General features: G+C 40.0%; 1 protein-coding gene across 2 annotated transcripts in view; it reads left to right on the top strand.

Moving 5' to 3' along the window:
- Positions 1-9493: 9493 nt before the first annotated feature.
- The window catches only part of LOC149143837 (F-box/kelch-repeat protein At5g15710-like), a 45234-nt gene continuing 29468 nt past the window's right edge, over positions 9494-25259 (top strand). Inside the window, exons 1-2 of one of the 2 annotated variants that reach the window (XM_089448414.1) lie at positions 9494-11031; positions 12621-12830. In XM_089448414.1, coding sequence (XP_089304540.1) covers positions 9792-10943 — 1152 coding nt within the window. In that variant the 5' untranslated portion in view covers positions 9494-9791 and the 3' untranslated portion in view covers positions 10944-11031; positions 12621-12830. Of the gene's footprint in view, positions 11032-12620; positions 12831-25259 lie in introns of those variants that run through there. The other variant, XM_089448413.1, reaches the window with a different exon arrangement.

Below are 25259 nucleotides of genomic sequence, written 5' to 3' on the forward strand. Positions count from 1 at the left end.
GGACGACCCTTGGCGATGAAATTTGGGCGATTGGACTGGGCCACCAATGCACGTTCAACTTCACGAGCTATCCTGTAAGCATGCAGCCATGAGCTAGGGTAGTGCAGTCGGACGTGGGCTTGTATGGCTTCTTTGAGACCATTGAAAAAACATTCCATGTATAACTCATCTTGTAGACCTCCAGTGCAGAAAGCTAAGGCTTCAAAGGCTGCAATATATTCATTCACTATTCCTATCTGTCTGAGCTTAGTGAGACGTCCCAAAAAGTTAGATTCATGGTCAAAGCGATCCATAATGTATCCCACGTCAAGGGCCTTCCATAGCAACGTTGATGCCATTGCCACCATTACCATCTTTCATTGTCCAAGTACATGGTACCCACACTAAGCTGAGTTGCATTATCCAAGATGTAATTCAATGTGAAATATTGCTCCATTTGTGCTATCCATGTGGCCTGGTGAAAGCCATCAAATTTATACATGTCCAACTTGGGTGGTCGCGGATGGGATTGGGGGGCGCCAAAGAGGTGAAGAGACTGGCTAGACTCACCCTCACTTTTTTCATTGCCAATATATGCCTCCTCGCATGCCTCCACCTTGCCCTTAGAGAGTGCTGCAGTTAATTCCTTTAGCTGCGATTGGATGTCTTTCAAGGATGAGTCAAGGTTGTCCATCCTCTCATTCGCCATAGCTTGAGCTCTAGTTTGTACCATGCACCGAGCCGATTTACTTGAAATTTGGGACCGCCAAATTTTTTCGCACTAACAATTGAACGGTACCACCTTTCTCAACTCGTCGTCCTGATTCTTATGGGCTAAGTCACCAATAAGCGCCATGGGGGGGTCTCAGACATTTTTATTTCAAATTTTTACTCCTTGATTAGGAATACTACAGTAGCCGAATCTTGGAAATGTCAATGCTGCCAAAAGTCCTGCGAAAATCACGCCCAAGTACAATAACCCACACAACTACTCAGATCTGGATGGCGGATCTGATGTATCTGAGAGATCTGAATGGCTGATCGGATAGATCTGAACGACGGAACTAATTGTTGTTGCTGCTGCAAAACCCCACTTGCGAGATCTGATCTGGTAGAGATTATGTGTGATCCAGAGATAAAGTAGGAACTATGGTCTCAGGAGTTTCAGGTGCTACAGATCAAAATATACATAAGGGTCTGACAGTAGTACTCAACCCAATTTTTTAGGGCACTAACCAAGGAGGATCAATTGTACCCTTAGCCGTACAACCCGACTACCCTATCGTACGGGCGAGTAATCTCTCCGAGTGTTATTCTCGGTGTATTGTAGCAGCGAGATGGCCGACGGTTTATCTATGGCGAGGTTTCAATGGAGCTAGGGGGCTTCCGATATACCCAGAGGGTACTTGGAAGACAGCCCGTGTGCGGTTCTGTCTAATGCGCTACTACTCGAAGGGTTACCCAGAGGAGTTACAAGGGAGTCCAACAAGCATGACAACCTCTTGTATTTCCTGTGTGCGTGCCTCCCCAAATCCGTAGGTTTATGCGCTCAACGATAGATCTTGTGGTTTAAAAACGCCGGAACACGTCTCTAGCCAAAAAAAAATTTGCTAAAAAATGGAGATCCCACCAGCCCTGGAAAGTGGTCTGATACCACTTGTTATGCTCTTAACCTGCAAGATGATACCAGAATACCAAATATGCGAAGAAATATCCCTATAACATAGAACAGTGATAATAACAAAAAGTATTTTATTATTTAGAAAGCAATGTTCACTTGCCTCTTCAAGGGGGCAACCTCCAATAGAGCAGAGCTCGATTACAAAATAAGACACGATGCTCCTCGAGGGGAGTCTCTATCCTTTATATAGATTCATACATGCAATACCATGGGGAAATACCATGGTTCTTAGTAATACCATCTATCTAATACCATGGCCCATTTGCAACTAACTGTAGTCCCTTCATTAAATGCGAGTTAACCACTTAAAATTATTAATATGGGCTTTATTGACTCTTTACTTAGCTATAACTATGACTCGATCCTATTACATAAATAAGGGGGTTAGGGTGGGACCCTAACAATGTACGTATCGATGATTTAAGTAACACACTTCCAAACCCAGCACGAATATGAATTGATTGCTGATACGACTAGAGAGACTGGTTAGGTTTTGTGGTTGTGTATAGTACGATGGCAACATACAAATTCGATGCTTCTGCTTGGCGTAGTTCCAAGAGTCGTGGAAATCCTAGCGAAAGAATATGAAGCTCCATTATAGGTTCTGTTTGTGGCTGTGACGGTGGAGCTTCTGAATGACAACTTTTTGAACAACAGTATTATAGAAGAAGATGCAGTGCAGGTGATTCGATGTGGCGTTAAAACAGTTGCAGCGTGGGCGGATGGCCTGGTGGCTACGGCTGCGTGCAAGAAATATTGTGTTGTTAGGAGGGCGATGGTACGTAGCTGGAAGAGGGGGTTTGACGATGAGTTCAACCAGCCACGGGACAACGGAAGGGGAAACATTAGAGTGTGGACATGGAGCATTGGTTGGGTTTGCTTAGTCAACGGTGGTGGGGATGACAACCGATCGTTGTGCAGATGTCTTCCGAGGCGGATTCGAAGGCGACGATGGCTGCCAGAAGTGCAAATATATATATATATATATATATATAATATATATATATATATATATATATATATATATATATATATATATATATATATATATATATATCTATATCTATATATATATATATATATATTGGAATTATATATATATTTTAAATGTTTTTCCCCCTGTCACGCCCCTACACATGCGGTAGTCTTTCAACCGCTTATAGCAAGGTGCGGCACCACCAAACACTTTCTTTTCACCAATACTTATGTTCATGGACGACGCCTTAACATTCGATACTTAGTTTTATTTTTCTTTACCAAGTATTTAGATTAGCCTTTATACTAATGAACACCCATACACATTCATTATCCACAACAATTATACATATACAACACAATTGCAACAGTATAAAGGGAGGGGCAACTCCCTGAACATGAGTCTGCCCGATTTCAATATATTTCCAACTTTCATAAAATTACAAGTATTACCTTGGAAACCCCAAGTTTCATACTTAGACAAATTTCAGACTTTGTGTCTTGTTCGTGAGCTACCCACCTCGTGCACACCTTGCACGGTGGTCACCTCTACAACCCACACTTAGCCAATTTCCAACTCGTCCAACCGTCGGGCAAGCACCTTCGTGCAGCCTCACCCGAACTCGTTCACTGCGGGTGGGCGCCTTCGTGCAGCCTCACCCGAACTCGTTCAACCGCGGGCGGGCACCTTCGTGCAACCCTCCACCTAAGTTCGTTCAACCGGGCGGGCGCGCCTTTGTGCAACCCTCCACCCGTGTCCGTTCAACTGTGGGCGGGTGCGCCTTCATGTGGCCCTCCACCTGTGTCCGTTCAACCGCGGGCGGGCGCGCCTTCGTGCGGCCCTGCACCCATGTCTGTTCAACCGCTGGCGAGCGCGCCTTCATGCGGCCCTCCACCCTTGTCCGTTCAACTGCGGACGGGAGCGCCTTCGTGCGGCCCTCCACCCGTGTCCGTTCAACCGGGCAGGCGTGCCTTTGTGTGGCCCTCCACCCGAGTCACTTCACTGTCGGACGGGCACCTTCGTGTAGCCCTCTCCCCAACTCACCCGTTCACCAAAATCTTGTGCATGCCATGTCCGTCTGCCTGACGAGCGGGTGCATCCAACCTACGATTCCTACGCTTAGCTGCGGCTACTTTGCACTTCTTCACGAGCTATTTCGATGAGCGATGATTAAATGACTTGACCAGCTCGTCTGAATTGCTTGAACTTCCTTTTCCTTCTCCCCAATTCGCACCATCTATGTATATGGTGGGTGGGCAAGTCGTGCCACCCAACCGACTCGTTCACCATGCTCGGCTGACTTGTTGTTTGGTTGTAAAAACTCGTTCAACATGCGGGTCGGCCCGCCCATCACATGGGATCGCCCCACCTAGCTCGCCTATCTTACAACTTCACCTTGGTCTGCCTGTGGGTAGCTTGCCTAGCTTGCCCACGCATATAAACTTGCAACCAAACCTTTCTCCACGTGCATTTCTCCGTCGCATATCCTTTGTTTGGCCGCAGCTCGTCTATCTTCGCACAGGAGAGTTCGTCTTGCCCGTCGCACGGACCGCAGGTCCTTACATCCTCCTCCACCTGAAGTCATTGTTGTCCTCGACAATATACCACCTTGGTAACCATCACCAAGATATTCATATCCGAACAGTCTTATCTTGATCCATGATATCCTCTGGTCCATATACTACAACATCCCTGCAACATATGTAAAACAACCATTTCCACCATGTTTCGTCCTCATCCTGTAGTCTGTCATCAAGATACTCCAACACAATGCCAACATCTGTCTGTCATGTGTCGCCCTGTCTAATGCCAACATACCTCTGCACACTAGTACCCCTCATGACTCGAACTAGTTGCGTAGCTAATCCAACCATACACCCAAACCACAAGAATGCACATCCTTATGTCGAAATCAGTCTTTCCCTGACTTCTACTACATCTCGGACTCATCAAGAATCTGCTCTATCCCATGCTCAGGTCCATGGAATCTCCATCCCATCTGCAACATGTCCAAACAGTCCATGGTCTTGTTGTACAAGAGTGTACAACCTTTCCATCGACTCATACACATATCTCCATGTTACAACAACATCTGCACAACATCCATGCCTCGGCACTTTCCATAGGATGCCCATGAATGACACCTCTACACATGCTCCTGCATAATGTCCCTGCATTGACTGCCATGCTCCATGTCTCCAACCCGATGTCCATGACTCTAGTTGTCCATGTTGTCCAACCAAGTAGACCTCATCCCAACATCTGGCCATCTGCATCCAAGTCTGCAATCTGTCATAAAGAAGCCTTTCTCCAAGGCCCCTTGCTAAGGTGGTGCAGCCCCTTCCCATCAAGGTCCCTGCACCAACCCATCTCCAAGGTTGTCTACCGAGAAAGGAGGGCCAGGAAGTTTCCTCCCTGACTCTCATCCACCCATGTATCAGATTGGTGTTGTGTCCTCAAGTATCTGTGCACAACCTCAACCTCCTCACATGTACATCCAAGCTCTCTAAGCTTGTCTTTTGTCAACTGAAAGTCATATATGCCCATAGCATACCTACAAAACTCCACTATGCCAACCAGATCTCTACCTGCATAATCCTCTCCAACCACTGCTTTCGAAGTAGTACTCAGACTCCCTTCATTTGCAACTCCATTGTGAATATCATCAGTAGAAGATGTCTCTGCCAAGTGCTTCAAGATTTGTGAGACTGACCTCTCACTTGCTTCCTTCTTCCTCACTCTTGCAATGAAGTCAATCAACTTCCCTTCCTTCGTTGTTTGAGTCATACTCCCAAGTCCTCTTTGCTCCACATCCTCATGCTTCACATTCGGATCTTTGGGATACAAAGTCATAGAATTCATCCTCGGTCTATACCCCAAGCAACTCCTTCTATTCATCGGAACTAACATAGTTCTTCCTTTAGCTGTGATCAAGAGAATGTCCCAGTCCACCATTAGTATGGCTTGTGCAAGCCTCATGAAGTCTTGCCCCAACACCATAGAATGATCATCCATGTCTACGATCCTCAAATCCAACTTTCCAAACCACGAGCCCACTCTCACCTGAGTGTTCTCCATCACACCAGTAACAGCCTTCATGGTAGAGTTGACTGCTTTGAAAGCACTCCACTCTTTCTCCATCTCAGCTTTCTTCCCAAAAGACTTTGCTGCCTTCCTGCTCAAGAAGCTATGAGTAGCCCCTGTATCCACCAAAGCTGCAAATCTCTTGCCTTTCACGGTCACCTGCATAAAATTCAGCTTCAAGGCATCACCTCCTTTTGTCGGCTTTATCTTGTGTCTCACATCAGCAACCTTCTTCAAGAATTCGGCCTTAGAAGTGTCAATTGGCTTGTGCTCCAACTTGACATTCCTCTTAAGGTACTTCACTTCCTTGCTTGGCTCCTCTAAGCATTTCGATCCTGGCTCAGCTTGTCTTCCTCTAAGCTTGTCCTCCATCGCATTCTACTCAAGTGCACCAACCAAGTGCCCATTGACTACCTCCATAGAACTAAGCTTCCGAACATCCTCTGGATTGTCACAGTAGTAAGTCCCCAGCCTGTCAATGTAGTCAAGCTCATCCTGCTCAATTACAACAACCTCCTTTCCAAGAAGCTTCTTCTTTATCTCTTCCTCAATCTGCTTGACTTCGGCTTCCACCATGGCACTTTTCTTCCTTAGTCGAGCTCTCTCATCCAAGAGCTCTTGAAGACCAAGACCATTCTGTCGGATTTCCTCATCAAGTTTCCTAAGTTCACCATCCATCGTACTTCCGCATTGGCCCTTGAGTTCTTCAAGTTCTTTCCTTAGTTCCGAACAACTTTCCCGAATCTTCATATTCTCAGCCTTCATCGAAACCCAGTCAGAACTCCATCTACTCACTTGTTCCAACACTTTGTACTAGAAGACTTCACCTGCATTATGGCTAGATTCACCTGCCATAGGTTCTTCTACCATCTTTGCCATTCAGCCTTCTTCACCAGCTTCACCAAGTTCCCCGCAAAACTGAACCAGCTCTTGATTCCACTTATATGTGAAATCAGCTTCCTTCGCCTGCAAGTACCCTGGTTTCCACTGTCACTTCGTCACGTACCAGCTCCAACCGTGAGCTTTGATACCGACTGCACAATAGTGTAGTTGTGTAGCAGCTTCAACCCTTCAATGTCTATATATATATATATATATATATTTCATTCACATATATATATATTTTTCTTATATTACTTTTCTTTATAACCTTTTTTCTTTTCTTTATTTTTTATTTTTTAATAATTTTTGTAAGTGGCCAAAAACCTAAATGGCGATATGGAGAAACTCCAAATTCTAGTAGCAGAACGCTTCAACAACAACGATGTTGATGAATTTGATGGTCAAAGACCTAGATCGAAGAACGAGCTCTATGCAGTGGTAAAACGGCCAAAGGATCAAATTGTTCTGATACCAAATGGAACGAACAAAGTTCATACCTCACGTTAAATACTCCAGAAGGCTTGGAATATAAATAACTCCATTGAGATACAAGAATATATATTAAAAGTATGAATAAGAATGATGATACAAATGAGAGTGAGGGACCTGCTTTTATACTAGGTTGTGCCTCTTCATGGAAGGTCATGTCCCATTTAGACATGCCTCTTCAGTGTTAATTACTAATTAACTAATCATTATTACAATTATCCTCATTATTTATATTTATGTTATTTATATATATTTATTCGTAACACATAGGTATAACACCTTTAGAAAAATTGTTATTTGTTTTTATTTATTTATTTATTATGTTCCACTACTTTATTCTTTACGACTAATATTCTATCACATATAATCTTTCCTTTTCATGAGAGACACTCATACGTTTGATAAATTGTGAGGTGGGAGGGCCTAAGCCTTTTAGTTCTAGATATGTAAAATACACATCATTCTAAACCATAATTTACACTATAGATATCTAATATTTGTTAAACTTGTGTCTTTATAATGTAATTAAAGATGTAATGAACAAATTTAATAGAGATGTTTATGATTGTGTATGTTGGATGCTCCATTTAAGTAGGTATGTTGCAAGTTTGTATAGACATACAAAGATGACAAATATCTTCATAAATAGTAATTGCAATATCCCTTTGTCCAATGAAATATGTTAACCACAGTGATTATCATCATTTCCTAGTTTGCTTCATTTACATTCACTATTGGCTCTATAATGATGCTTGCAGATAAATTAAAAAAATTGAATGAGTTGTCATGACATCATATTGAAGTGGATCACACCAAATGCCAATATAGCCCATGGATCTTCAACTTTATATTTCTCACCTAATTTACACTTAATATAAGTTTCTTTATTTACAATGTTGATACTATACAACATTGATATTATATATCTAAGGATGTTTTATTGCTCATTATTTTCAAAATTAATTTTTTGAGGAGGTAACATTTTTTCTCTTGTGACTATATCCTCTTTTTAATCTTTTGTTATCATGGCCAAATATTTTTAAAGAATGAAGCTCATGTATTGATGAGCTTCATTATTTAGAGTATATTTGAGATATCTTAAGCATGTGTGTTGACTCATCACTACTATTAAAGGAAAACCACACTAATTGAAACGACTCATTAGAAGTTATTAAAGGAAAACCACACTACTTGAAATGACTCATTAGAAGTTTGTAAAGAGTTAGACTTCCATTCCTACTAGATACTTATAAATCATGTATCATTGACTTATTTACTAACTCATTTTCATTGTGATTATACCAAAATTTATCATTCTTTATTATATTATGTAGTTTTTAATATCATTCACAATATGAAACTATTTATTATTTCTAATTACACTTAAAAATATAAGTAACATAATTTATAAATTACAATAATAAATATTTAAATAATATATTTATAATAAAATAAAATAAAATCATATAATAAAATAAAATCATATTTCCATCCACCTAGTACCAATAAATATTTTGAAATTATAAAAATTAATAATATTAAAATAATAAATATTTTAATTTAAATTATATATATATTTTTAATTTATATATTTTATTAAAAATATATAAATGTATTAGAAGAATTAAGATCTTTAATGAATGAATAATTTAATTATTTAAGATGGTTTTACATTTATTAATATTAACCAAAAAATCACTATTCCTAATACTAATTAACCACTAAATTATAATAATGTTTTCACTTTCAAACAAAAATAAGCATTTTAATTATTAAAATTTTAAAATTCACCATAATTTAAATATTAAATTTTCTACATTTTCAATTTTTTTTTTTCAATTTATCTGAAATTTGTTAAATAACAAATTTGAGTTTCTAAAATATATATAATCTACTCTAAAAATAATTTCGTTAAATTAAATATATCTATATATGTAAAAACATATTTTAAATAATTAAACATTCTAATTTAACCAAAATATTTAAAAACACATTTTAAAGAATTAAACATTATAATCTAACCACAATTTATATTAACAAATTTATTTAAAAAAATAAAACACAACCGACCATATAAAATAGTTTTCGCCTTCTAATTCTACCCAATTACCAATCCATGTAAAATAGTTTTTCACCTTCTAATTCTACCAATCATTTTTAATCATTCAAACACAGACAGTAATCATTTCCAACTACTTCGACCACTGAATCATGTGCTTTCAAATTAAAAGTTTTCAACTCTCTTTCCAACTACTAGTACTAATAACTCCATATCTTTTTACGTGGATTAAAAAGTATATATGTCATGCCATTTTCAATGCAGCTTTCCGTTTAAGGAAATAATTTTTTTTACTAAAAGATTTTCAATGCAACTTGCAACTTACAACTTGAAGAAATAAATAATTTTGTGGAAGATTTTCAATGCAACCGTCCTTATGTCCCAGATAAGGAGATTAGAGTCGTCTACGGACATCTGACATCGAAGCCAACGTGCCTATGATTATCTGCACTGAAATTATATTGAGAACTGTCAGTTTGCAGTAGCCAATGACCACCCTCAAACAAATCCCAAACGCCAAAGATAAAGATTCCTCCATGGCTATTACTTGCACAGCAGAATCACTGCATACCAAACTGCTTGGCTGCAAATTCATCCTTTTACAGGCTGAGAATAACAAGATACAGGCCCTCATGTAAGCCATGAGTAATGAGGAAGGTGAAGATGAGAATGAGGGCCTCTGGATACATATGCCCCAGGATTTACTGGGCCAGATTCTATCAAGGACCTCCATTGATAATGTGATACGGAGTAGCTCAGTGTGCAAGGAATGGGAATCATACATAAGATCGGGAGCTTTTATTAAGCTATGGAGATCAGCATGGCCATATCAGGGACCGCCCTGGTTATTTGCAGTCTCTAAATACAACTGCAGGGACTGCTGCTGTGCTTATAATCCAATTGCGAATAGATGGTATTCAATTCCTCTTTGTTTTCTTCCCCCGTCCATTCGTTTTCCTGTGGCAGCAATTGGTCAGCAGCTCCTTATCAAGGGGAGCTCGACTGGGTCATACAATCTTGCAGTATGTAATCCAATAGCAAAGAAATGGAGGCTGCTGCCTGCGTTGCACCGTCCTCGTTTGAATCCGTGCATTTGTGGAATTGAGAGCAAATTTGGCCCTACTGACAAATATGGCTGTGACGGCAGCTTTCAGGTCATTGTAGCAGGCGGGTCTTCGCAAAATGGTAACAGCTATGAACCCACAATAGAAATTTATGATTCATGTGCTGATTCATGGCATGTGATTGGAGAAGTCCCCTGTGAATATGCTGTGAGGTTGGCTGTGTGGACACCCAATGACACAGTCTACTGTAATGGAGTTATCTATTTCCTCACATCTGCTAGACCTTATAGTATCATTGCATTTGATTTAGTGAAGGGTACTTGGAGTGAGGTCATGGTGCCAAGGCCTCAGCAGCTCATGTGCTCCTTCCTTATAAAGAGAAGAGGCCGGCTTACTCTTGTGGGAGGATTGGGTTCTCCCAAGAAGTGTAAATGCTTGAATATCTGGGAGCTGCAGGGGGATGGGTGGCCGGAGATTGAAACGATGCCTGGTGAAGTCTTCAATAGATTTTTTGGAGAGAAAGCTGATTTTGATTATAAGTGTGCTGGCAGTGGGGATTGCTTGTATTTTTTCAGGGATTATCATTCAGAGATCTTGGTGTGTGAACTCTTTGAGAATCAGAGGGCGAATTGGAGATGGATATCTTGCTTCTCTTTTGTTGGATCACAGTTTCCAAGATTCTCGTTTAGGGGCATGTTAATTCAGCCAGGTTTGGATGTTTTCCAATAAGAACTGGAAATCTTGGGACGTTTTCATAGCATGGAAGCCCACAAGATATGCAACTTCAGCCCCACAAGATATGCAACTTCAGCTACAGGTCAGCTCAAGGATGCCGTTTTAAAAAGGATTTTGATAAATAATTAGCATTATTTTTACTATCATGGTTAACTCTTAAACTGTTAGTATAGGCCTCCCAAGTCGCAGTGAAAACACCGGTGTGTAATAAGCATAGAGTTATGCTTGAGCCCTAGCCTTTGCCAATTTACAAAAACTGCGGTAAAACTCAAGCGAAAGTGTCATGACAACGCATCGTAGCAGACCTTGATCTTTGAGACTTGTTTCTCCATTATCTGTTCTGTCACCTATCTCATCTCGTAAGTCAATCTGTTTTTATTGTTCAATAATTTGACAACAATAAACCATGAAACTGAAAGCTCTGCCCTGTCTCTAAGTTGGTTTTGAAGGACAGGGCAGAGCAGTGTTCCTGGCCTGAAACTCAGTTTGTTGTTTCTTTCTAATCCAATGTGTTTTTTTATTTATCATCCTTCTGATCTATCATCTATACGGTCACGTAAATCAATCTGTTTTTATTGTTCAATAGGTTGACAACAATAAACCACGAAGCCAAATACTCTGCCCTGCCTCTAAGTTGGCTTGGAAGGACGCGGCAGAGTAGTGTTCCTGGCCTGAAACTCAGTTTATTGTTTTTTTCTTTTAACCCAATGTGTTTTTTATTTATCATCTTTCGGATCTATCATCTATACGGTCATGTAAGTCAATCTGTTTTTATTGTTCAATAGGTGGACAACATTAAACCATGAAGCTAAAAGCTCTGCCCTGCTTCTAAGTTGGTTTAGAAGGACAGGGTAGAAAAGTGTTCCCGGCCTAGAACTCAGTAGTTCTTTTTTTCCTTTTAAATCCAATGTGTTTTTTAATTTAATTCTACAAGACTTTAAGAGAACATAGGTGGACAACGGGTTGTGGGATTCTCTACTAGGGTATCATGAAATATTATTTTGTTTGAGTGATCGGAGTATAAAATATAATTGTTTTACCACCAATTTGCATGCTATTTGCTTGTACTGTGATCGACTGATTGCGGTGGTCCAGAATTGTTGAAGCAATTTTTAGTTTTATTTAGCAATTCAGTATGGTCTCTATCACTTATATATATATATATATATGATCTTCCATCCTCCAAGCCAAGCTACAGGGTGAGCATCTAACAGTTGCAGGGCATACAATTGGATAGTTGAGGTTCACCCAGTTAGATGGACCATTGCACATGCTTTTGTTGGATCTTAGGCAAAGGAAAACATCTAAGGAGATGTCAATAAAAGACCATACCTTTTAAGTGACTGTGAGAACATGAGCGCCTAATAAGCATAAAGTTTCATTTGAGCCATTCCTCTATGTGAATTGTTAAAGAACTCAAGAGAACTACTGGAAGAGTATGGACAGTTTGGAATTTTGTTGAGCCATTTCTCTATTTGAATTCTTAAAGAACTCAAGAGAACTACTGGAAGAGTATGAAAAGTTTGGAATTTTGTTTTGCAGCTGCTCCTTATTCCTGGCTTCATTTAGGAACCACAAGTATGCACAATGTAATGATTAAGACTTCACACTGGAGAATGCTCTCTTCAGTTATCAACAAGGTGAAACCAAGATGATTTTTTTGTGTGTCAGGTTTACAGCCTCAATTTGGAAGCAGAGCTCCATTGGAGATGACATTCACAGATTAGCAAAAGTACAATTTTCATTTTTCCTGTGTGAAGAGTTATTAGTCCTTACAGCGGAGACTATATCTTCGACCATGGTGGTTTTTCAGAGTTTTACCCCATCTTACAAAACTTCGAGGATTTGGGCTATAGGTTTGTGAAGCTTTTGAAAAACAGGTATTATACAATATTTTCTTGGAATTATTATTGTTGTTCTATTGTTTTGTGATTGGTGGGGTTGGCAGGGCAGATGATATGACTGATTCCTTGGAGTTTTTGGAGGTATCTGTCAGGAACAAAATATGTTGCAGAGAGGACCAGAGCCCGAAGCTGTGCAAGTTTTAATAGAGGGTATGTTGGTAGGGGGTGGGTGGAACACCTTCCTCTCTGCCCTCGTTCTATATAGCTTCTTGTTGAAGCCATTTTTTCATGGAATGGGGATTTACCACAGAATCCATGGTTCTGCACAGACTGTGAAACCCTCATTCATTTTCACAGAGAATTTGTATGGCCATTGTCTGTAGATTAGTAGTAGAGAAGTGGTTTTCTTGTAACAACACAAGGAGGCTGCTGCACTTCTTCTTTGCCAGGTATGGTTTCCTTTTGGTTTTGTATTTTTCATAGATTAGCTGGTCAGTGCTTGAGGGATGCAATTACCATATGCTGCCCCTGAATTGCATAGGTTAGGGGTTTTGTGTTGCCCTCTGAATCACCGCCCTTCACTGCCCTGTTCTGTTGACGTGGTTTGTGCAGGCGCGGCCCTTTGAGCACTGACTCTGTTTCCACCATCATGGTCATGACCTAGAGGTCTTAATGTTCTTGAGAATAGTATCTTTCAGTGGCACTTGAGAGGTATCTTATCTGTTACTTTTTAGGTCAGGTGAATGCCTTTTGTTGGTGAGAGAGACTCATTTAACCCATAGCATACAAAGGAAGAGTCCATCTTTCAGTGTGCATGGAATTTTATAGCTTGAGTGAGCCTAACAGCTAAGAACATGTGTTTCCTCCTCACAGGTCATCAGGTTGAATTGGGAGGGGTAGAGTCTGTACACCTCTATAGATTAACTAGTCAAATTGTTGCATGGAAGAGACCCCTTGACCCACAAACCAAGGTGTCTCGTATGTCAATTTGATGTTCAACTAGGCTGCAACCTTAAATTAGATTATTATTATAATTTATCAATTCGGTTATTTACATCTTTGCAATGGACATCCTTGTGTGCTAGAAAGTAGAACTCAATATTTCCATTATTTTTGGGTGTATATAGGTATTCACTCTTTTAAGGCAGTTTTGTATTCAATGTTAGGCTATTTATTTTCTTGGTTTCTAAGTGTTGTTCCTCGAGATGTTTTTGGGCAGAGAACATTGCCAAGGCATCTGCTGAAGGCTTTAAAACCTCCCTACTTAAGGCCACAAGCTGGCTCTTGGATCAGAGGATGTAGCCCTCAAATATCTTTTTGAGCTGGCTGCCCAATGTCACTTCAATAGCAGCTCTATCTTTTATGCTTTAAATGCCAAATTTCGGTGGTGATTAAAAAGATTGAAAAGAAAGAAAACTACAAACTGAATACAAGCAATTACAATCAGATTTCTAGACCATGGCTTTTCCATTGGGCACATTTATCGTACATTGCAGAATCATAAGGTTAATTTGGATGAAAGAAACAGAAGATTTAGGAGATAAACAAATACATTCAAGGACCAGAAAGGGTGGCAGTTCTTGGCACTCAAAGAAAACAGAAATGTCATAAATGCTAAATGCTAAAACCCAAGCTTACCATTTTCTTTGTCTTTGTGTATTTCAATGCCCAAGATTTTCTTTGTTGCTCCTAGATCCTTCCTATCAAAGGTCCTAACCATCTAAGCCTTCAACTTTTTGATATCGTCCATGCTTTTGCTTGCAACAAGCATATCATCAACATATAACACTAAGATAATGAATATACCATTCAAACTTTTGAAGTACATGCAATGGTCATACTCACTTCTAGTATAATTCTGGCTTGTCACGAAGGAATCAATTTTCTTGCACCACTGCTTGGGTGATTGCTTCAAGCCATACAATGAATTCTTGAGCTTGCAAACTAATCTTCTTTTGTGATGTTGCACAAGACCTTCCAGTTGTTCCATGTATATCTCCTCGTCCAAATCTACATGTAGGAAAGTTGTCTTAACATCTAATTTCTCTAACTCCAAATCAAGAAAAACAACTAGTTCCAACACAATACAAACATGTACAAGCTTAACAACTAGCGAAAGATTTCATGGAAATATATACCTTCCATCTAAGAGTAACCTTTTGCAACCAATTTGGATTTATACCTTTAAACATTAACATCAACTCCTTTATTCAATTTGTAGACCCATTTACATACAACAATCTTTCTAACTTTAGGAAGTTCTACCAGGCCCATGTTGCCACAAAATCTAGCAGGTCAGGAAAGGAGATTCACCAGGTGAGGACCAAAATCTATGGCAACAATGAGGAAGGGTTGTCATTGTCACCTTAGCAACCTTCCTCTTGTTGTTTAGTGGGATTTCAGCCACAAGGGAGGCTTCCCTATGCCACCTACAAGGTATTCTAATACTATGGCTTATTGTGACTTATTTCGGAGGTCTAAAGACATGTAGGGGGCTTGGCAAGGTCTACGATGACCAAAATATTCTAGACTAAGGTTCAAGCTCTCTAAGGTTAGGCCTATGACAAGGCTACTATAAGTTAGGGTTTGATTGATGTTCTTTATTAGGGCATACAATGGCATATAGCAACCTTAGAAAGATCTTTAAAATGATCTTTAACAAGAAGGAAACAAGGATTTCCAATAGAGACTGGGGCTTAATGCAAACAAGAGGCTTTTAGGGTTGTTAGATATGTGTAACAACAATAACTTGTTGGAAAATCCATAGAGGTGGTAGTTAAATGATTTCCCTTATTAATGACATTATCTTGTGATGTTTTCGTTATTATTATTAGTTCTTTCGATTTTTCTTTTCTTATCATCAAGACAAATGCCAAGCAACAAATAAAAGAGTACACAATATGTAGGCATGCTGCCAGGGCAAAACTCCACTCTAGGGGAAAACCTTGTCAAAATTCTTCCTTCACTAGATTCAAGATGAGACGACCAAGACCCTTACAACTTAGACTCGAGACTACCTCCATCCATCAAGTCAACTTTGTCATTCTTCTTCATACTTTGGTCTTGCAATGATACTGAACTTATCACTGTGATAACAATAAGGTAGCATCGAGATACTGAAGAATCGAGTCTACATCACCGAGATATTTATTGTGGTAGCAATGAGATAGCACCGAAATACATCACTGTAATATCACCAAAATGTGATCACTGTAGTAGCACCGAAACTGTTATATAGAAATAGCATCGAGTCACTTTGATACATCATTGAACTGTCTCCACTGTAATCCTTATTTTATATGCTGAGAATGGCACGAAATTATCTTTGAGATCACCGAGAGTTTTCCACTAAGATCACCCAAACTTCACCGCAACCTTCTTTGAGATCCGAGTTAGTAATATGTGTCATATCACCGAAACTTGTTCTCTGAAAAAATGCGAGTTTGTGTTGTGTTGTTAAGCGAAGTTCCAGTGCTTGTATATATAGTGGTTGTCCAATATAATTAAGTCGACATGAGCATTTGAATAGTTATGTATATATAGGCTGACATGTGATCACTTTGTGGAAGTCGACTTGAAGAGGATTCTTTCAACACTAAGGAGACTTTGATGAATGGAGGAGTCTTCACAAATTGACTTTGACAAATAACCTAAAGCCTACAATGGAGGCTTGACCTATACAATTGACCCAAGCATGAAACCCATGCTTTAACAAGTCAAATCAATTTAATAATAAAATTCTTTTTTCTTTCTTTTGAAAAATATATTACATTTTGATTTCAAGTACAATTAAGAAGACTGAACTTAGTTACATTTTCCAACACTCCCTCTTAACTAGGGAGGTATTCATATTTACATATAACAAAAGAGGTACATGGAAGATCTCAAAACACATCATCTATGAATAATTTTAGGCACCGCAATGCCATGGACTAGATTCCTGACCAAGGCAATCTATCCATTGGTCTCTCAACAATTTAGGCACCGCAATGCCACGAACTAGATTCCTGACCAGGGAAATCTATCCGGGTGGGACTAAGATGGACTCAAGCTTTTAGCCTCTCTAAGTACCATCAGGCTTACTTGCTAACCATCAACCCAGAGATCCAGGTGTGTGTCAGAGCTCAATGACCAACACTACCTTTCCAACTTCGGGACCTAGACATCAACATAAAGTGCCAGCTAGATGTCCTCCCAGGAAATGCTTCACTCACAAATCCTCAACACCCCTTGATCCGACAGATCAAGGACAAATCTCTCCCGATCAAATTGATCTGTAACCAACATGCAATCAAAATTTTTGAGAGATTTACCTGTACAAAAAAACCCCAATCAATAATATACTTTCACATATTTATAAACAAACACAAACCTTCAGGGTCTTTCAGACAACAGATGTTGCTTCTCAACACAGTATGACTATCAACCGAATCTTTGACAAAAGATTCCTCAATCATACACTTTCCTTTCCTACTTCATATGTAGCGACATATTCTTCAATTAGACCCTATTTTCCTTCTTTTAGCAACACCTCAAAATGCATTATCTAATTTCCTTCTCTCACTCATGGCCTTCACTAAAACTTACGGCTGTTAGTCCTAGTCTAGTGCATGACACATGGAGTAGAGAATTATATCTGTCACTCCCTCTTAAACAGAGAGGATCTAATTATTCATGTACAAGGAATATTCTCAACCATCCTCTTATCCTAGGGAGATTTCTTTCATTCAATCTTCCTCTTAACCTAGGGATATTTCATCCAAACTCCCTCTTAACTTATGGAGATCTACTTCAACATCGGAGAATCTTTCATTACTTCCATCCTTCTTATCATATATCATGCTTATCCCATCAATTTCACTTACGATCTAAGTAACCAAACACGGGGATTCGAGATTCGTAGGATACAGGGATTCGAGTGTCGAATTTAGACACGTTGACCTCCCGGAACAAGACACGTAGGATTCGTTATATATCTATATATATATATATATATATATATATATATATTAAAAATTAGATATTTCTTACACAAATTCTCATTAATGATACAAATTCATTGATTTCAATCATAGATCTTCATCTAGATGTTAGTTTTACTGTTTACAAAGTAAGTTAGTAACATTATAGCATGTAGAGTACATACAAAATTAAAATACATGTCACATAAATCATGATTCATAAATGAAAGACAACTTACAAGATAGTAAGATAAAGACATTGACAGCTGTAGTTTTCTCATTAAGTTATCAAATCAAAATTTGTTACATCGGTAGTGCAATGCCAATGGCAAATAGAAATAGAAAATATAAAACAACTACAGGTATACAAGCCTCAAGGCAATAGGTAGCCCATGACTCATGAGTCATCAATCCTCATAGTCATCATGAGAATCAGCGTCAATGTCCTCATCATCATGGTCACCACTGCTCTCCTCTACATCCTCCTCCTCCCCTGTATCCATAGTCTCCTCTGCATCTGCTGGTGTGGAAGATGACCCCTCTAAAATATCATCGTCATCAAATCTAACAGGCTCTAGCACTGGATCATTGAGATCCATGTTGGCCAATGCCAACTCAACACTACTGTCTAGACCCATATCATCAGGAAAGACATCCCACATCTTTGTCTTTCCCCTCAACCACTCCTCTCTATCAGTAAATAAGATGAAGGTTGGTGTGTAGATACACCATTGTCTCTTCCCTAGACTACTCAAGCCTGCTCTTCTTCACACTATACAAATTACCATATGTGCTCCAATTCCTCTCGCAACAAGAGGATGAAGTAACCTGAGAGATGATCCTCATGGCTAATTTCTGAAGAGGAGGGCTTGTTGCCCCATGATTTGCCCACCAAGAATAGGGCTTCTTAGCCCCCCTGTCTCTAATCACATCATATCCTGCAAATCAACCAGTGCCAGTGGAAAACTCTGCAAAGGCATCCTCCACCTCATCAAGCAATGATCTATCCTGGAAAACCCGCCTGAATGCATCTTTCCTCCCTTATGAGATTTCACCATCCATGTGAGGAGGGAATTTGCGGGAAGGTCCACCATTCAGCCACTCATGGCTGTAGTATTTTGGGTTCAATGAGTGAGCCAAACAATGTAAAGGTGTGCAATTCTTGTCCCATATGCTGAGAAGAATATCCTGTATAGTATCACAGAAGGCCTCTGGTGATGTCTCATATTGATCCAGGTGGCTCCAGAGACACACACAGGACAAATAGGGCTTATGAAAGCTCAAAAATAAAAGTGTTGGATTATGCTCGAACCAGGTTCATGTTAAAGATATTGTCGTCATGATAGTGGTGGTGCAAACGGTTTGTCAATCCGAGTCTGGATGAGGAAGATAGAGGCAGTGAAAGTTGGGTTGACTTTTGCTGACTGGGCAGGGTTAAGGAGGCTGCAATTTCGACTTTTACAGCAGACGGAATCCGGCCAACTCCGACCGGATTCCGTGCGAAATTGTCGCCTTGTTAAAAAGACTCCTTCGGCCAATGTTCGAGAATTGTCAAAATTACATTATTATATATAAAAACAAAAAAATAAATAAAGGAGGTGGTGGGCCACCACCCCCACCACCCCACACCCCCAAACCACATTAACGTATGCCATAATGTTAATGGGCCAACGGGAATCGAACCTGCCCGGCCACATGGCCGGCCCGCACCACGGGCAGCCTAACCAATTAATACAACGGACCAACATTTAATATGACACCACACCACCAACGGCCCAAAACCAAACAGCGCCACGTTTAAACTTAAACCATCACAGTTTTATAATGTGACAACTTTGCGCGGTGGTAACGGTTAGTGTAACTGTACCTAATTATAACAAGCGTTATAAATAGAGTTGCGGGGGAGCGCTCCCCCCGCCCTCGAACCCGCTCCCAATCCGCGCTCCGGGCGGGAGCGGGTCGGGAGCACGCTCCCGATAAAAAAATTTGTGCTCCCTGCCAAAATCGGGAGCGATATCGAGAGCGTCGCTCCCGAAGCGAAAATTACAGCTTGAGAGCGATTAGGGAGCGATCGCTCCCGATTGCTCCCGAGCGTTAAATTTTCACTCCGGGAGTGATTCGACATCGGGAGCGTTCCACGCGGAAAAAAAATCGCGGACGTGAAAAAAAATTAATTTAAAAAAAAATTATGTTTTAAAATCACTTGGGGGTTAAAAAAATTTCATTATCACTTGAATGAGTTGAGTAGAAGCTGGAGAGCAAGAGCAAAGGAGCGAGGAGAAGCGAGGAGCAAGCGCCGAGGAGCAAGGAGCAAGCCTGCAAAGAGGTTAGTAACTTAGTAATTTAGTATTTTAAACCTTAGTTAGGTAGTAATTTAGTTTAGTTTAGTTTAGTTTATTAACTTTATTTAGGTAAAAAAAATCATGAATCTAAATTAAATTAATTAATCTAAATTAATTAAATTAATTTTCTCATTCATATTCCCATTCCCATTCCCATTAAATTTTGTAGATTCAAAAGCCTACAAATATCAAACATCATGGACCTGGCTATATTTCTTGGCATTTTCCTCTTCTTGGTCCCTTTTATGGTTATTATGGTGCTGGAGAGTAGGAAACGGAGGGGCCAAAATGAAGAGGGGGATGAAGAAGCTGGAGAAAGTGGATTTGATGAAAACCCTGGTGAGGAGGAGCTGGAGGAGGGTGAACATGACTCTCAAAAAACTAAACAAGACCAAACCCATTGTGGAAATATGTTAACAGGCCTGAAGCAGGGAGAGGGGGTGGAACCACTAAATTTCATTGCCCCCATTGCAACAATAATTACACAGGTTCATACACCCGTGCCAGAAAACACCTCTGTGGGAAAAGACCATGGGATGGAGATAAACAAATAGGAATCAAAACTTGTCCAACGGTGTCAACAACGGATAGAGCCAAATACATAAGGGAAGAGGAGGAAGCGCAATACAAATCTAAAAAATCAAGGGGTTTCTTTGAACCAAACTCACAATCACAAGCACAAAGAACTCCTTCAGCATCCTCCCAAGGTAGTGGATATGGAGGCACAGGGTCATCAGCTTTAAGGCGTAGAACCATATCAGATTTCCTTGATGAGGGGTGTAGGAATGATGTGGATTCAAAGGTTTACAGGTTTCTCTATGCATGTGGGATACCATTCAATGTTCTTCGCTCACCTTATTGGCACGAAATGGTTTCTGCCATAAATGATGCCCCTAAAGGATACAAGAGCCCTGGGTATGACAAGGCAAGAACCGTTGGACTTGATCATGAAAAAGCAAAAATATCACATTCTTTGAATAGAATGACAAGTTCTTGGACCGACCATGGGGTGTCCATTGTATCTGATGGATGGACAAATGTAAAAGGAAAGCCATTGATAAATGTTCTTGTTGTGTCTGTTAGTGGTGCCATCTTTCTAACTGCACATGATTACTCAGACAAGTTCAGGACTGCCATCAACATTGCAGAAGCATTACTTGAAACAATTGATCATATTGGGCCATACAATGCCATCCAAGTCATCACTGATAATGCTCCTAATTGTAAGGCAACGGGAGCAATTATTGAGGATAAATACCCCAACATATTTTGGTCTAGATGTTTGGTTCACACATTGAACCTTCTGATGCATGATGTTGTCAAGAACAAAAATGCACAATAAAAATGGATTGGTGATTTGTACAAGAAAGGCAAACAAATGATAAAATTTATTACAAATCATAGCAATACCCATGGCCTTTTCCGCAGTCACTCGAGATTGGAGTTGTTGAAGATTGCGAAGACCAGATTTGGTAGCTATTACCTCACCTTCAGGCGCATTTTGAAGGTAAGAGAGTCATTGGCTAGCATGGTATCAAGTCCACATTGGCAGGTATTAAAGGAAAGGGCTACAAATGCAGCTGACAGGCGGGGTTTTGAACTGGTGGAGGAGGCCGCTCTTGATGGTCAGTTTTGGACAAGTGTGAGGCAAGTATTGGATTTCACCAAGCCCATTTATCACATGATTCGGTTTGCAGATACAGATAAACCAGTGATTGGCGAGGTGTATGAGCAGATGGATACCATGTTGGGGAAAATAAAAGATATTGTTCATAACAGAGATCCCGACTTGTACAAACTGATTCATGATTGTGTGTGTGAATGGTGGAATAAACTTAATCTTCCACTACATTGCTTGGCGTATATCCTTACGCCAAAATACTACTCTACATCTTGGTTGGGCCAACCTGCACTAGGGGGTGGGATTAGGACCAAACCCCATTTAGATGCAGAGGTAACTAGTGGATATTTGCAAGCATTAGAAAAGTTGATACCTGACAGGGAGGAATGTGCAGCTGTGCGCCTTGAAATAGGCAAATACTTCAGTGGCACTGGTTTGTTTGGTAACTTCCATGCAATGGAAGACAGAGACAGATTTGATTCTCTCACATGGTGGGAAACATATGGCGGCCAGGGACTTTTGCCAAAATTGGCAAAAAAAGTTCTATCACAGGTTGTAAATACTTCTTCTGCAGAGAGATGTTGGAGCACTTATAGCTTCATACACAATGTGAAAAGAAACAGACTCAATGAAAACCGAGCAAAAAGCTTGGTTTATGTGCACTACAACTTGAGGTTGTTGAGTCATTACTGTGATCGGGCTTATGAGGATCCCACATATAAAATTTGGGACAATCACCCAGAGGATGACAATTTGGAGGATGGCACTATACATCTTGAAGAACTAGAAGAGGAACTTATAAGGGATGAAGATGAAGCAGCTGCAGTAGCCATGTCACCTCCACCATCCAGTAGCAGTGCTCGAGTTCCGAGTCTTGTTCCTTTGCTGTCGCCACCTCCATCTACACCCTCATGTGGAGGGCATGTGCCTTCTAGTTCTGGTCGTCGGTCTGTGCGGGAGACTCCTAGAAGACCACACGACCTGCTTATACTCTTGGAGACTCTCGTGGCAAGGGCCACATGTAGAGTTACAATTTACTTGTCTTTTCTAATTTCTATTAGTTTTCATAACTGTTGAGTCTTGAGTCCTTGACTCTTGACTCTGGACTCTTTCATATCATAATGATATTTTTTGTAAACAATATATGACTGTGACAATGAAAATTTGAAGTTTGAAGTTGGCAATTATAACTCATTGGTAATGATTGTGAATTATGAATATGATGCTTCGTGAAAGACTAAGTTGTTTCATTTCATTTCATTATTCATGTTTAATTTTATAACATTTCATTTCATGTTAACAGTTAGAAGTTAGGACTTAGAAATATCTAAGATATTATTTCTTGTAATGGTTAAACTTAGCTTACAAGTACAACTTTGGTGATCAATGATGATAAATGTTATATATTGAATTTTCAATTTTGAAAGCTTGAAGTTGAAACTTTAAGATTGAATTTGATGAATCATGATTCACGAGACTCAATATGTTGCAGTTGTAATATGTATTTTACTAACTTGTGGACATGGTTGATGAAGATTATAACTTCTAGATGATTGATGTGATATGGTTCAATGATCAATCTATGTTTTTTATATCTAATTCATCATTCTACATGTTTTTGTTGACATATATGTATCAAAAATAAAAAAAATATAAAAAATATATATATTTTTAAAAAATCGCTCCGGGATTCGCTCCCAAACCGGGAGCTTCTGAAAATGTCGCTCCCGCTCCCCGCTTTCGCTCCTACTCCCAAGTAACATTGGTTATAACAAAACACGACTGAGGTTGGGGGGTCGGCAGGATTCTAACCCCGACCACCCCGCCTCCATTTTTCCACCTTAACACAATGCCAACGACCTCATTTTGAACTCTCCGCCACAAAAACTCATATAAACCCGTTTTTTGCAAAGTGCACACAGGTGACATGGAGGAACTAGGAGCGGACACAGAAATCAAGACGACATTTTTTAGTTAATTTTTTAATGCAGGTGGAACCATGAAGGAGCAAAATTTCCAGGGGGTGAAATTTTTGCAGTGTCCAAATTGGACAAACTTTATGTCGATCTTACACCTCTTGGCAACAAGAACACGATGGCGCAGTCAGTTTCCTGATCTGAGCAGCAGAATTGCAGAGGACCTGGAGGAGGGAATCTTTGAGGAATCTAAAAGATTCCTTGAGCCCCAGATTTTCACTTTCTCAGAATTCAAAAATTTGACAGTCGATTTTGCACTATTCGATGCCACAAATCTGATGGTGCATTCAGATTTTCCATTTGCTCATTCTATTTTTTGACCACTTTTCTAAGTGAAATGCAGGTGTCAACATTCATGTCCGAGCAATGATTTCCATGAGATTCGACGTCGCGAGATTCGACGTCCGACTAACTTCAGCAGCTTGACATCCTTCTTCAGATGGCCCCTGGATGTGAGGTATATGTAATGTGTTCATGTACTTCTTTTGCTATGCATTATGCTGCATAGATCCCTGTTTGATGTTTGATGTGGAATCTTGTTTTCATACTTGCTTCATGAATCATTCTTGATGTGATGCGGAATCATCTGTGTGATGTACTTGTTGTCATGATTCTTCATATTTTGTTCGAGATCCCTTTGTCGTCATGTTCTCATGTTTTCGCCATGTATGTTTGCATTGAGATCCCTTTTATGCCATGTTGGTGGGATGACCATCATGCATGAGTTTTGTGTCATACTGATAGGAGCTTTTGACTGAGAGTTCCTATAGTGGAACATCTCTTGGAGCCACTCTTGCATGAGGGCATTTTCCTTGCATGATAGTGACATCACCTCTTATGTACATCATCACAATTGGTAGCACTTAATGCAGCGCCCTACACCATCTTGACACCGGAGCCCGGAGATGTAGTCCCTCTTGGATGAACTCCGTTATCAATAGCTTATGTTTTCATATGTTGATGATTGTCATGTTCCTTTTCTTTATAGCATGCAAATGTATTCATTCATGTTCTTTTAAAAATGCAATTTAACACGTCACGAAAGTAAAAGGTCTTGGGAGGGTCCTTTTTCACACGCGGACCTAGATCAAGTGGTATCCAAGCGGTCTTTGTGTGGATGTGAATTGCATGCATGAACAATGGAATGTGCAGCAACAGAGGATGAAAAAATGATGTACGAGACCATGCTCAAAATTTCCAAAAGGGTGGAAATAATGTATGACACTCTATAGAAAGAGACCGAGGAAAAGGAGCGATTGTAGCTTCAGTTGCAAGCCACGTAAGAGGCCCTAGAAGAACTGAAGCACAACAGCCAAAGTCTTCAAACAGATAATGTTGAATTGAAGATACTTCTACATGAAGAGAAGGAGGAAAACATAGTTTGCTACGACAACTGCAAGTTAAGGACGAGGCCTTGGAAAAGCTGCAGCGTGACCCATGTGAGGTAAAATGTAATTCTCTGAATTCATGTATGTGTCCTGATGATGATTTCGCTGTTTTTGAAAATCATACCACAGGAATTTGCTCCAAATTGTTGAGGAAAATGGGGTATGAAGGAAAAGGCTT

This window comes from Pinus tabuliformis, chromosome X, assembly GCF_031772625.1.
Source record: "Pinus tabuliformis cultivar Carrire ecotype Pingquan chromosome X, CPIR1, whole genome shotgun sequence".
Lineage (NCBI taxonomy): Eukaryota > Viridiplantae > Streptophyta > Pinopsida > Pinales > Pinaceae > Pinus > Pinus tabuliformis.